This window comes from Python bivittatus, unplaced genomic scaffold, assembly GCF_059951505.1.
Source record: "Python bivittatus isolate LINGU-HERP-01145 unplaced genomic scaffold, Pbiv_v1 ctg000080_np1212, whole genome shotgun sequence".
NCBI classification, from domain to species: domain Eukaryota; kingdom Metazoa; phylum Chordata; class Lepidosauria; order Squamata; family Pythonidae; genus Python; species Python bivittatus.
Genome location: NW_028277035.1, coordinates 46,940,477 through 46,955,304, shown reverse-complemented (window position 1 = coordinate 46,955,304; position 14,828 = coordinate 46,940,477). Strand labels below are relative to the sequence as shown.

At 38.3% G+C, this 14,828-nt stretch overlaps 1 protein-coding gene across 1 annotated transcript in view; it reads right to left on the bottom strand.

Annotated features, from left to right (window-relative positions):
* Positions 1–7,568, bottom strand: part of BSN (bassoon presynaptic cytomatrix protein) — a 218,734-nt gene extending 211,166 nt beyond the window's left edge. The window contains exon 1 of the mRNA XM_088134003.1: positions 7,378–7,568. Within this exon, the coding sequence (XP_087990129.1) occupies positions 7,378–7,568 (191 nt within the window). The remainder of the gene's footprint in view (positions 1–7,377) is intronic.
* Between the last annotated feature and the right edge of the window lie 7,260 nt (positions 7,569–14,828).

Here is a 14,828-nt window from a genome sequence, read left to right as displayed (position 1 = left end):
ACACCTAAGTGTGTGTGTGTATATATTTGATATACATGTGTATATATTTGACATGAATTCTATAGAGGTAAAGCATTTGGAAGGTCATGAGGACCAATTTGATTGATTGTATCTAAATGGATATCTTTCAGAAATAAACAACGATGGAGTGGTATGAAGTTATAACACCTTTGTTCTATCAACTATTAACTGGCCCTAGGTTTCAAAACAGAGAAAACATCAATTTAATATATAAAAGAGAAGATGGCTCTAAAATGGTCACATATGTGAAGAAATCAGATTATAATTTATTTACCACTTAATTGTTAGGATTCTATTTGGCCTTTCCTCCAGGAGTTCAAGGAGGCATGCATACTGTCTCCTCTTCCAGTTTTTTCATGCAACAGCGGCCCTGGGAGGTAAGTTGGACTGAGAGAGTGTGATTGGCCCAAAGATCCCCAGTGAATTTCCATGGCTGAGACTGGTGTCTCTCTAATCCTACACCAAGACTTCACCACCACCAGTCACTGCACAGTCTTTTCAAGTTTACTAAATTTCCCCTGTTTTGTTCTTTTATAACTACTTACTTCATGTAAGATTTATAAAACGGGTTTTCTAACAGATGTAAAATAAAATCATGATATCTTCTTGCATGGTGGTAGAATGTGGAAGATTATGAGGAGGCTACCTAGGAAGGGAAAAGCAGAGAACAAGCTTCATGGGGGTAGGATCTGTGAGAAGAACAATGAAAACTGTTCATGTACCCAGACCTTACAACAGCCAGATCCAGGTATTTACATGAGCTTTGGAAGTTTTGATTTAGCCTTAAAGATTAGCAGGATGCTCTTAGCAGCCTGATTAATACTTGCCGATATCTTTCCCACAAATAGATCAAAGTATAGGTTCCAAAAACCTCAGGATCTTGTTAGGAAATAAGCATATTTTTTATTGATTATCTGCAGATACCACTTTAGAGATATCCCCAATATAACATACGTTTGGTCTACACAGGTAGTCCCCAGTTTAAGAATGAGTTCTATTCCCAAGGTCTGTCCTTAAGTCAAATTTGTATGTAAGCCAGAACAGTATTATTGTATAATACTGTATAAGTAGTATTGTATAATGAACTCGAACCATTGTGCATTTAACTTGAATTTTGCTACAATAGGCTCCATTCTTAACTATGGGTCATCCTTAAACTTGGGGTTCTTAACCTGGGGACTATCTGTATTAAAATAAACTAAATTTTAAAGGAAAACACAAAAAGTCATGCCAGTGTCCATTTGCTATCTCCGTAATCACCTTCCTGTTCAAATCCTATATTAAGGTTTATAAAATTAATTTCAAATTGATTATTTTCATCATTTTACATAGAAATGATTAGATCAACCTACTTTTCAAGACTGTTTTAACTGAGAAATTTCATAAAAAATAAAATGCATATAGTCATGTTAACTATCATCTTAATGGTTTGAAAATATCACATTCCAATCTATTCACCATATTTCTATATTCTCCAAGAAGCTCATAGTACTCAGGATTCCATTATCTTATCATGAGCTTGCTTATTATAAGAGATGGCAGTTGACTCAGCTCATGTCATCAACCCTGCTAATTATTTATTTTATAGATGCAATGTATGGGTCTCTCTGTAACCGAAGCTTTCTGGTTAGCTTATGAAACCTTTTCCAAAAGTGACTGAGCTTATCAGTGCTGTGCCCATGACACACAAGGAAGGGCAGTAAGACCATTAGATTCAGCAGCAGCAATTCGGACTCAACGCCTGACCAGTTCTCTCACATACCTCTTTCCATTCTTTCCTATGTTGGAGATTTTCACTGTTGGGAAAGCTCCTCACACTCAGAGGTTGGGAGCAAAGGTTCCCCCACCCCCACCCGCCTCCAAGATGGAAAGTCTACCTGAGGTTGGAACTTCAACTGGTGAAAGGATTCTCTCCTAGGAATTGAAGTATTGCACACCAAAGCAATCACAATCTTAATGTAACCATAAAATAAAACTAAATCTTGATAACATAAAGCTAAATTAATCAATCTGTAAAATAAAACAAAATATATCATGAACATTTTTAAAGGGGGATTTTTAAAAAAAAATTCTACATCAGTGATCAATCTAAACATGAGCATAGAGCAGTAAAATTCATAATTCTTAAACAATATAAAACATATAACATAAATTGAAAGACTTGAGGAAATAAACATGTATTTGCTTCATTATATCAAATTATTATCAGAATAGGAGCTAGGAAGTTCTCCCTGGGGAAGGTGTTACATAGCAAAATGGCCTGAACAGTGCTTTCTTTCACTGCTACCCAGCCTATTTTAATACTAAGATGGGACATTTGGAGAAGGACTTCAGCATGATTTTAAGTTATGCATGAAATAAGTTGATCCTTCTCATAATAGCTTCTCAAGCCCTGCAGGATTTTACAGGATTTAAAACCAACCCTTTGAACCAGGCCTTGATATAGAAACTAGGGAAAATGATAAATCATATACCAGCAACAACAACTTGATTCATAATGCCTAGGCAGAATTCTAGGAGCTTTACTTTATATTAACTGAATTGACTAGAACTTTATTAAAACCCACTTAATATACAATGCACTGCAGCCACCTAAATGGGAGATTACCACAGCATAGTCCATTAAAGCCCATCCTTCTCAATCAAGGTAGGGTCACAGCTGGCATAGTAGCATAAGCTAGAAGATGCTTCATAGCCTGCCTTCAGAACAGGTTGGCAGCACTCAGCAGAACACCAAAACCATTCATCAGTAGTATTTCCATCTCGTGTAGATTAAACTTCAGTATATTGGCTTTCATCTACCTATTACCCTGCCCAGATAATGATTTAGCACATCCAGTGTTAAAACAGTAACAGGATGCGATGTAAACATTACTCTGATGACAACACAATCTAAATTCCCAGAAAGCATCCGTCAATGGTTTCATATCAATATTAAACAGCATGAGAAATTTAAAAAAAAATCTGTATGAACCTGAAATGTAATTTTGACTGAGTTGAAATCCCCAGCATACCTTTTGGAAGTAGTGGATCAAATGCAAGCACTAGAGAACATCATCATCTACCTCTAACTTATAAAGTACCATGATCTAGGAGAATCTTCAGAAGCACACACTTAAACATCCCACCTTTCACATATTTCACAAGATCAGGCTTAAACTCTGAATTAAATGCACCTAGAAACTAAGAGGGGATTTGACTCCATGCTTCCTATGTTGATGTCTAACATTCTAAATGGCATGTATTCTCTCCAGTCTCTTAAAAAATTATCTGAGAAAGCCCCTTTTTATTGTATTTATTATTTAATCCACATTCTCTAGATTTTTGTTGATTCTTATTTTTTATAATAATCTTCTAAAGGTGAAGAAGCACGGCAGAAATGGGTTTTGTAGAAGATTGCCACTAAACAATACTCAAATATAAGGTTTCATAATGTAAAAAAAATGGTAGTTCAGCAGCAGAATGGATTGGCTTTTATGAGGAATGGTGCAGATGTATGCCTTATAGACTGTCTGTAATTGAAATTTCAGGAACATATATTAGTAAAATTATGGCTAAAGGATATAACCTCATTGCAAAGACATGTGGATTTAATCAATTTCTTGTGACATCTGAATTATATATAAACTAGGGATCCACAACTAGGTTAATCCAAATCAAATAGACATCCCAAGATCCCATCTTCCTCTACCTTTCTTAATATTCTTACCCTGACATTTTGTAACCACTTTGTTGTTTAACTCTTGCTTTAAGTTCCTTGATTCATATAGCAAATTAATTTATTTTCCCATAACCATAAACTCCTCCATAAAGCTCCAAATCGTTTCTTCCTTTGGTCATGTGGTTTTAAACCAACATGACCACAGCGCTATCAATAGCCAGGGGAATTATCACTGGCAACAAGTTAGAAAAATACATTTATGTATATTATAAAAAGAAAATAATGACTAGTGTTCCAAATCTTTAAATTTCGTCCAAGATTAATATACTTTGTTAAGAAGTAGACTATAACAATTCAAAAGGTAGCAATAAAAGAATAATTTACATTATTAGACTGCAGTCATCTACAAGACAGATGTAGCTGCATCCATGTTATTAAGCATGTGAAATATTGGAAGGAATGGAGTTAATATAACTGGAGGCCACAAGCTGCCTATCTAAAAAATTAACAACACAATTTTTGCAAATCCATTCTGATGTATATCCCACAGGGTTCTCTACATATATCTAGCAGTCCAACTTTAGAACTAATATAAAAAGTTTGAAACAAAATTAATCACACGTAATTATTTATTTTCCTTATTTAGGTTTATAGGCCATGTCAGTTGCACATGACTCTAATGGCATATAGTCTAATACCATAATAAAAGATTAAAACAATAGAGATTATAACATCAGCCTAAACAATAATGTTAATAGAAGCTTTCCTATTCACCGTCACAAGTCCACTAAAATAAGAAACTGCCTTATATCAACTCGGAACATTGGTCTGGAACTCTGTAGACACGCTTGAAGTAAAAGTCCAGGCTTCCTAGAAAAACCAGGGATTAAACCTGAATATTTTGCATGTAAAACATGTGATTTACTATTAATCTATAGCTGTTTCTTCTTATTGCTACTCATTGCAATAATATTGGTCCATATTAGATTTATTATAGCATATTTTCACATCCCAATATTTTATATCAACTTCTCTCACATTTAGCTTCTGAAACACAGTCACTAGCAATAGTAAACACTGCAGTAAATTCACTTTATAAATATATATATTTCAATAAGCAAAACAACTTTTCTTAAAATGAAGTCAGGGAAATTCTAATGCCTGAGACAATACTTTTAATTAACATATTTTATCCTAATTACATATGGATGTTTTCTTAACACTGCTATAAGTCCTTTTGTTATTTTGCTGCAACAATAACATGGCTACTACCTACCTATATGCACACACACACACACACACACAATTGCCGATATTCATGACTTTTCCAGCACATTCCCTAAGCAGAAGAATAAAAGGCTGACCAAATAAACATTCATTAATCAGGTCAGGGACATAGTAGAATGCCTGCTTTGAAAGAACAGGTTCTGCTGATTGTCTGGGTCTTGGGGAAAAAAATCTAGTACTTCTGCACTGATATATTAGTGTTTGGATTGCTTCCCAGCTCTCTCTTCAACACACCATGGCAGAAGTGTCACAGAAAAGCCTCAATGCGCAGATGCCTCAAAATAAGACACTCAGTCCATTACCACTTCATGGTGCATATATGAATCCAGACTGCAGAATTAAGAAAACCTTCCAGAGGCAAATAGACCCAGCTTAGAGGAACTAGATAATCCTGCTGCAGGTCCCCACATGAGAACACTTCTTTTCTTTCAATATTATCTAAACACATGTGCAAAACTACCCAGACTCACTTATACATTTCTCCAAGTCTTCATGCAAATTTGTTCTGCCTGAGCATTTCAACATCTATTTATTTTCATGTCTGTATGAACTTCCCTTGCATGATCACTGATGCTTGGCCTATATCTCCCTAGGCTCAGCTGAGGAGTAATGTGCAAACCTGGATCTTGCAGAATGAAATAATTGCCACAATTTAACTCAGATATTCTTTTATCTATACAGATGACAATTCTGCTAAAAAGATCAACTATGATTTCACAAGTGGATTTAACAATTAAATGCATCATCAAAACACATATTTGAAGTGTAAAATGGACAATGCTTGCTTGAAAAAAAAGATACATTCACACAGAATACCAAACTGAACTCTATGTTCCTTTTTACAAATTTCTGCAAGAAAATCAGATGCTATGAAAAACTCAGTTAAACCAGAACAAAGGAAGTCTCCAATTTGAATCCAAATATAATCTTAGAATACAGCAAGCTATTTGATTTCTTCCAGAACTCACCATTATATTTCCCATGAAATAATGGAGTGATCGATAAACATATGAATATTACTTTTAATACAAGTATTTAATACATTTCTGTCTACCTTTAGCTCTATATGGATATACTTGATATTTTAATACATAGCATTGAATGCTGGAAAAGTATTACTCTCCTGATGTTTTAAACTGTTTTTAAACTGCTACTGATGTTTTCCCATCTGTAGTGCTTGCCAGCACCAAAGATCTAGAATTAATCATGTTTTAAATGTACTATGTGCCATGATGTTTGTTTTCATCAGGGAAACAATAAACCAAGCATTTGTATTTTAGTGAACATGGTGTATAAGGCATTGATTACATAACTATTTTAATTTATATTCTAACTGGATGTAATTAGGATAGGCACACACTGTACTTAAGTATGAACAATTGTGTCTTTGTAGGCAAGTATCATGTCAATATGACAAACGTGCATGAAACGGAAGTATGTAGAAATATTTGGTTTTGTTCATAACTCAAGCCAGACATATTCCTAACAACCAGTAGCTTTGGGGAAACTACTTGTGGCTCTTTACCCTCAAACCATGTCTTTTCCTTTCTTTTTTGCATGCCACTTATCCCGTCCTTTGCTGTGTAATCAGCATCCCATTCATGTTTCTTGGCTCCCCTCTCTCTGATACTAGCCTGCACTACGGCACCCTCTGTGAAAGCAGGTCCTCATCCAGTTGATATGCACATGCTTCTGTCTTCACCACCATCTTCTTGCCACATTCATCTTCCTACACACTAGTTCAAATCTCCAAATATGGACAGGTTTCTCCTTTCTCTATCTTAAAAAATTATTTAAGCTTGAATGGCCCCCAACTCAATCTTTCTAGAAATCGTCATAAGATCTTTTCAGAGCTCCACTTGATACAACATAAAGCCATAGCATAAACTGAACCAATTAGCAACATTCTCAAAATAAGACATTTGGTTCTGGAATAAGGGGCATCCAATTCACTCTAAGGAGTTGCATCTCTTTGGGACTGAGAAATAACCTCGAAAGCATGCTTTTCCTTAAAATTAAGAACACATGGCAAACTCAGGTCAAACCACCTTTCTTTTTTTCCATATACACTATTCTCGTGAAGATATCCTACCATACCCACAGCCTTCTCCTGCAGCACAGTTATAAATCATCCTGGTGGACCCCAAATTCCTTCTCTCTTTTCTCATAGGCTCCAAGGATTGCGCCTTCCCTTCTACTATATGGCTTTTGCTTTCAGCTCCAGTTTATACTCAGAGGCGACACGCTCCGCAGCATGGGTTCCCGGCTGCACTTCGCCCTTAATCCCCGCTCCTTCCAGCCCAAACTAGCGCACAGCCTCCATCCTCCTGGGCTCAGTCAGCCGAAGTTGCCCCCGCGCGACTTGTCCTGCGATACTTCCCCCAGCCCAGATAGTCTGTGGTTCCCACCTGGCGGAGGGTCCGTGCGGCTGCGTGGGGCCCGGTGCAGCGGCGGGCGCCCTGCCCGGTGGGAGCTGTCCTCCACCGCTTGGTGCTGAAGGTGGCTTGGAGGATCCAGGCGACGTGGAGGGACCCGCGGCTAGGCCGGGGGGCAGCTGCCCCTCGGCTCCCCCGCCCTCTAGGCTGGCCTCATTGCCCATGGCGAGGCAGCAGCGGTCGGATGGAGACAGGCTCCCTGAGCGTCTTCAGCGCAGTGCTGTCTGCGCCGCCATCAGCCTAGCTCCACCATCGCCGCCTGCCCCATCCGCACTGGGCATGCGCTCATCTGGGCGCGAGCCCAGCACCCACCCCTCCGAGAGGACGCGCTTCATATGGGGGCGCGCGGCGAGCGCGCGGTCCCGGACCAATGGAGACTGGCGCAGAGTTCGAGCCAGCCCCTCGCCAGCACGTGCATGGCCTCACCAATGGTTGCCGAGAGCCCCTATTCGTTTCTCCCACCTCAATCTTCCCGCCAGCGCCTGCAGGCGTAAGGTCCAGATAGCAAAGCGCAAGATGAGCGGCTCCTGTGGACTTTTCCTGGGACGCTGCACCAGCAGGCAGTCGGAACGGACCCTCCCGTGCAGAAGTGGCAAAGCCCGGAATGGATTGCCTCTCTGTCCGTCTGTTTTTTTGGCTCTTCAGTGGGAACTCAACCTCTTCGGAGCCTTCTCACTCATAGCACCCCTTTAGATACAGATCATTTACCCAGTCAATACGCTCTTAGCGGGACACGTTAGCTGTTGACAAACGGGGGCCCCATCACGTGTCTTACCTTGGTCTTTCTTACTAATCACGGCGTACATGATATGCTTCTTTGTGACTTTATGGACACAACAATATCGTTTTCTGTTAGCACTATTTATATTTTTTTTCCAACTGGATGCTCTTCAGAAGTGTTGGACCTCAAATCCCACAGTTCCCAGCCAACATGGCTGAAGAGGTCCTGACTGAGAATTACAGGCGTTGATGTCCAACATATCTTGAGGGCAAGAAGTTTGATACAAAGTTTCTGCAGGCATACTAGGTATGAATAGCAAATTCACAGATAAAATGTGAGAAAGGCAATTAATACAGTGCTGTTAGGTACCAAATTCTGAGTTCTAAAAAACAAAAATTACAGATGCACTTCCTCTTAAGTTCATGAACTTGTATTGAACCACAGATTATTGTGTATCCTGGATATTGTGTTTTCAGGGCTGGAGTCTGTATTATTTATTAATAACTGTTAGTTACTTTTTCCTTAATTTCAATAGCTATCAGAAATGTTGTTGCTGTTTCTATAGGCCTTTTTGCGTTAGTTGTGCTGGTATTTAAAGTCACTATCAGTAATTATTAATAACTGAATCATCAATCACTCTTACAACTTGGTGTGTACCACATTTAAGTATTCTGTCCTATACATTATATTGCATTAACTTTTTTTTTAATTGAATAGTCATTTTTGATCTAAAAATTAGGATTGCTTAACTAATACTAGGCAATTTTTCTGGTTTGGGGGACTATTGAAATGTTGCCATCACCTAATATACCCATACCATGATCCATTTTGGATTTGGCATATTTAGCCAGCTAACTTACTCAACAGTATAAATATAGACTGCTGTCTAAATTATGATAGGAACAAATAATCTAATAAGCAATGTCTGTGAATACACTCCTTCATTGTGTGTGGTGACTTTATTGCAAAAATAAGTATTTGATCATGGAGAGGACTGCAATATTTTGTTAATTAACTTTTTTTCCCCCAATGGGGAAGCCAGGATAATCCATTGCAATAAAAACAAGAGTCTGGTGGCCCCTTACAACATTTATAAAGACTCTTGTGTGCTAAACTACAACTCCCAGCATCCCTTACTATTGGCTGTCCTGGCTAAGGCTGCCAGAGATTCTGCAGCTTGATGCTTGAGGGCAACAGAGTTTATTATAATGTAAAGTTCTGCGGCCACTGGATGCATGGTGTATGTCCTGAGGGGAGAATGTACCTGTATTCATATTGGTGGTGGTAGAAAGTAATAATAGGACGATTCAGGGAGAAATGAAATGTAGGAGATAAATACAGTGGTCTTACAGGTGGATGCATTTTTGCATTGGTGACACGATGAACATATTGAGCATAATACAAAACCATGGCTTCTGTTTAATGCTTGAGAAATAGTGTTAAATATGAAACATAAGACCTTATCTGAAAGAAGGAAATCAATATAGAAGTCAAATGACCACAAATTTTAGTGCCAGATGAGGGAAAGTAAGGTTTTGGTGCACTGTCAGATTAAATCTACAGTATAAAAGAACTGATTGTGATGTGTGATCAGTTCAACTTCTTCTATGCCACATTACAAAGAAAATGTGTTATAGGAGCATTGTAGTATTTACCCTGTGATAGCACAGAAGGAAGGACAGGGCAACATGCCTTAGTAAAGGTCCATTGGTATTTTTGGTTTATCAGTATATGAAAATAGAAAACTATTAGAAACTATAGAAAACATTAAATATTGAAAGCATTTTGAAGAAGCTGGGTAATTAGTTCTGATTATACTGTATAGTAACTCTATTTCTAGGGATCATTGTGCAATCATATTTTTTGCCTGGGAGCACCCACAGTTACATAAAGCAATCCAGGAAAGGCTGCATGAAATTGATTTTTGTTTAAGTGACTTCTTCCAGATAGGTTGGAAGGTTTCACTGAAAACAGAATGGAGCAACCCAATGGGTTGATAATTGAGTTTGAGCCAATAATTAAATATTACTATCCAGGCTCTTGTTTCTACTCTAATCAGCCCAGATTCTAGCCTAACCACTGTATTAAACACACATTGTGGAGAGCCAAATATAGAACTAAGAAATCTAGATAGTAGTTTCAAGCAGTCTAAAATTAGAATAGTTGCCCCAAATACAAGTAGTTCTCATTGAATGACCACTCATTCAGTGACCATTCAAAGTTACAATGGCACTGAATGAGGAGGACTTATGATGGGTCCTTGTAGTTGCAGCCATCACAGTGTCCCCACAGTCATGTGACCGCTATTCAGGCACTTGGCAACTGGCTTGTAATTATGATGTTGCAGCATTCCATGGTCACATGATTGCCATTTGCAACCTTCACTGCCAGCTTCTGACAAGCAAAGTCAATGGGGAGGAGGTTGCAAATGGTGACTACATGACTGCGGGATGCTACGACCATGCAAGATTCACCTAATGACAGCAACTGGAACTGCTGCAGCTGCCATCATAAGTTGGTGTGGCCATGTGACATTACACTTTATGACCACGTCAGTTAGCAACAGAGTTGCCGACCCAATTACTATTGTTAAGTGAGGACTACCTGTAATAGTTGAGCCTATGGTTTATAATCAAACTTTCCATCAATCTCTTTGATCTCTACACCTGGTTGATCATGTCAGCAATAATGGGCTGCAGTTTTCTCTAAATGCTTTGATTGTTCTGGAGTGAAATCATACTAGAATATCCATTAGCAGAGCCACTGCATAGACACTGAAACTCAGAATCCATCTTTGGGCATGCACATCTGGCACATATGCAAAGTGGGACGAGGGAAGATTTGTGAGTTACAGATGTTTGTCAGATTACATTTGAGGAAGGCCTTTACAAATACAACAAGAATGCTATTACACTTTATTCTTCCATATTTGTATTTTACATTTCAAAAGAAGAAAAACAAAACATTGATGAGAACATGTTGAAAAATGTTTTCACTATACTCAATTCAAATGCATACAATAGCAGGGCTCAAAGTACACAATCTTTGTTTTCAGACTACCAAGTTTATTAATTCTATTTCTAAACTAACTTATCCTTTTCTGTGACTTGATTTTTCCCTCGCCATGGCTTGCAAGCTGACGTAAGTTCAAAGAGAAAGGAAAATATATAATTCATACATTTGCATTGAATTAATCAATCTTTCTTCACTTAGACTTACTCAAATATTTAAACTGTGCAATTAAAAATGTTCAGCCTGGCTTGTGCCATCTCAGTGTGACCCACATATTAATGTTAGTGCTATTTTGTAAGTAAGAAAAATTATTGAAGTCACTTGGCCATTTGGATTTGCTATGACAGAAATAATTTCTGCTGATTATCATGACAAAGATTCTCTCTGTAATTCTGATTTCTGTGTATAAATACTTGGGAAATTCAAAGCAAATCTAATTCAGACACTTTAAAAGAAGGGATATGTCGAGGCAGATCTCAAAACCTAATAAAGAGTCTCTATCCAGAGAATTAGAGTCATCACTGATGTTTATAACAAAGTAAAAATAAATACCTGTTCTTTAAATGTATTTATGCATGTATTGTGTGTGTGTGTGTTTCTATGTATATATGTGTATACTCTGTATATCTGTGTGTGTGTGTGTATGAACTATAACTTTTTCCTCTGCAATCAATTAAATGTTGAATATATCACAGACCAAGTAAGAATGAGCATTCAGGATTTATGGATTACAAGCCCCTTTTGAGGCTGGCAGAACAAACAATCTTTGCTAGAATTCAGAAAACCTAGTTTTCTAAGCAATGTTCAAATCATTGTAGCTACCCAGGCATTTTATTAAGAAATGTCCATTGTGTTCTTCAAAGCATCTTCAAATAAATGAGAATAAAATCTCCACTAGTTTCAAAAATCTCAAAAAGTAAGCAGTCAGTAATGTTATTATCCTATCTTGTTTTTTTTCTGAGTTGAAAGAATAGCCAGGTTGAGAATAACAAAACACCCAGGGAAGCCCAGGGAACTCAGAAGCCACCATTTCTAGGTGAGAATCTTCTTCTGTGTATTTGTGATAGGCTTTGCAGTGGTGGGCTTAATGATCCTAGTTCCAAAATGGAGACTGTTCCAAAGAGGGGGAAACTGAAGAAATGAAGGGCTTCCCTGACTCAATCCTGCTGCCCCACTGCACATTAGAACCCCACATAATTATGGATCATTGGAGGGGACAGTGGCAGAGCTGGTGATATTTCACCTATTCAGGTCCAATACCAAGAAGGCAGCCGGGCTTGCACCATAGTGAAACTCCTAGGAGAGATACCATTGGGATTCCTTATGCCTTGATGATGATGAGAAATAAATCAAGTGTAGCATTCTAGAACTTATACATGGTTCAGTGAGATGCAGCCTGTGGCCATAATCCCACTTCAGCTTCCTTATAAAAATGATAGTAATAAAGAACATGAATGAGCACAAACAAGTGCGCGCACACAGCATTGCTTCAGAAGGGGTATGTCATGAGAAGAAAGATATCAGCTAGCCCAGTATATGAAGCCCCCAAGCTGTTTCTTATAATTAAAATACAAAACTGGTACTTTTTTGCCATGTCAGTTCAAGAGCCTCATTAAATTTCTACCACATAGCAAGAAATCTAGCCTTTGATCAGAGAGCTTATCATTTATTTTTTATTTAAAATAATAATTAGCATAATGAAAAATATGTTATCAGGAGAGGAAATTATTGTAATAAATGTTCATACATGGAAGAAAGCCTAGTTCTCAGAATACTTGACTTAGATAGTCCCTCAGATGGGCACATGGAAGTATTCCAATCAAAATCCCATGTCTGTCCCCAAAGTCTTGTTGGATCAATCACATGATATCTTTTTTTAAGTGCCAGATGATTTCTCTTTGTGAGCACGCGTGCATGTGTTGGGGGTCTTCCTGGGGTCACAGCTCCTGCTGAAAAGGACTCAGGATGACATTCTCCTGAGATCCAGGGGCTCCCACCCTGATGGCATTCTCGAGGGCCTTAAAGACCCAGCTCTTCTCCCAGTCCTGAGCTAGAGTTTTCTGTACTGTTGGCAAGATTTGCCATCCTGTTCTCAATTTTTACTTGTTCTCTATTTATCTTATTTCCCCCCCCCCCTATTTGTACTGTATTTATTCCATTTGTAATGTTGTGAGCCACCCAGAGTCATTCTGGAGTCAGACAGCACCTAAATTGAATATATATATTTATGTATTTGAGTCAGTCTTGACTCCTGGTGACTGCATGGACAAATCCCTGCAGTTTTCTTGGTAAGGTTTTTTGGAAGTGGCTTGCCTTTGCCTCCTTCCTAGGACTGAGAGAGAGTGACTGGCCCAAGGTCACCCAGATGGCTTCATGCCTAAGATGGGACTAGACCTCATGGTCTCCTGGTTTCTAGCCTGGTGCCTTAACCCCTGTACCAAACTGATGCACACGCTCTCTCTCTCTCTCTCTCTCTCTCTGCCTTCCTTCTTCCCTCCCTTCTCTCTCTCTTAGGATCTTAGAGATCTTATCTCATAAAGCTATTATGACTAACAGCCATGAATTTACTAGCCCCCTATCTTTAATATCATCTAAATTTAGCACACCCAGAGTCACTTGGTTGAGGTGGGCAGCTATAGAAACTAAATAAATGCCATTCCATAGATAAGTTACACTAAATGAAGTACTTGCTTTGTTTTCTTCTGCATCTTTCACTACTCAATTCCACTAGGTGATCTTGACCTTAAGTATCTACTTTCTATGCACTTTCTTCATAATTTCCCTCCCTCCTTATTCATCAACTTTTTTTTCCTAAAGCTGTCTTGCAGAGGAGTTGCTGCAGCTCCACTCCCTCTCCCCCTCCTCATACTGGTTGCCTGTTAAAATATTTTTTTCCAGCTGGAAATTGTTCATGAAACAACCCTGGGAAACTCACTGAGCATATTGTGTATGAATGTGCTGTTGTTCTGAACATCAGCTGGCAAAAAAATGGACATTCCCTATCAATATCCCTTCCAGATTAAAATACAGATATTCACAAGGAAAAGATGCTGTTTGTCATATAGCTTACTCTGGCCCCTCCCTTTCTGGAGACATTAAAAAATGAGTTGTTTTCAAGAACAAAGGCAGAAATGGATGCAAGGGCAGGGGACAAAGGGAGAAATGGGGAACCAAGACTAAGAAAAGCACAGGAGTAAGATTTCCCTGCAGTTTTAGATTAAAGTTTGGAACTTCCAGGAAAAAAGGAAATCCAGGAAGTGAAGCAGAGGACACTTTTATTCAGAAAACCTGCTATTTTCAAAAGGAATAGGTTTAGTTTTAGCCAGAAGTTTAATTAATTTCTATTTAGTTGTGCTGTTGCTAAGTCAAGATTCTCTGTACAAAGTAAAAGAAAAGTTATATGTCAACCTGGAGTGATGCTTCAGGCATGTTTTAGAAGATCTACTGTTTTTTTCTCTATAAAAATCCTCTTGTGATGATAATAATAATGATAATCATTGGAAACCCCCTGTGTGTTTTTTGGGATGTTGGGATGGAAAGATGCTGTTTTTTATAGACGAGCACCATATTGTGGTCTGCCTAAAGCATTTCTTTTGCATTTTCTGCTTTACTGGCTCTGGATAAGATATCAATGTAACTTTTTTTTTACAACATCAGATGTATGAAAATTAAAGGGGGGGATGTATTTTAT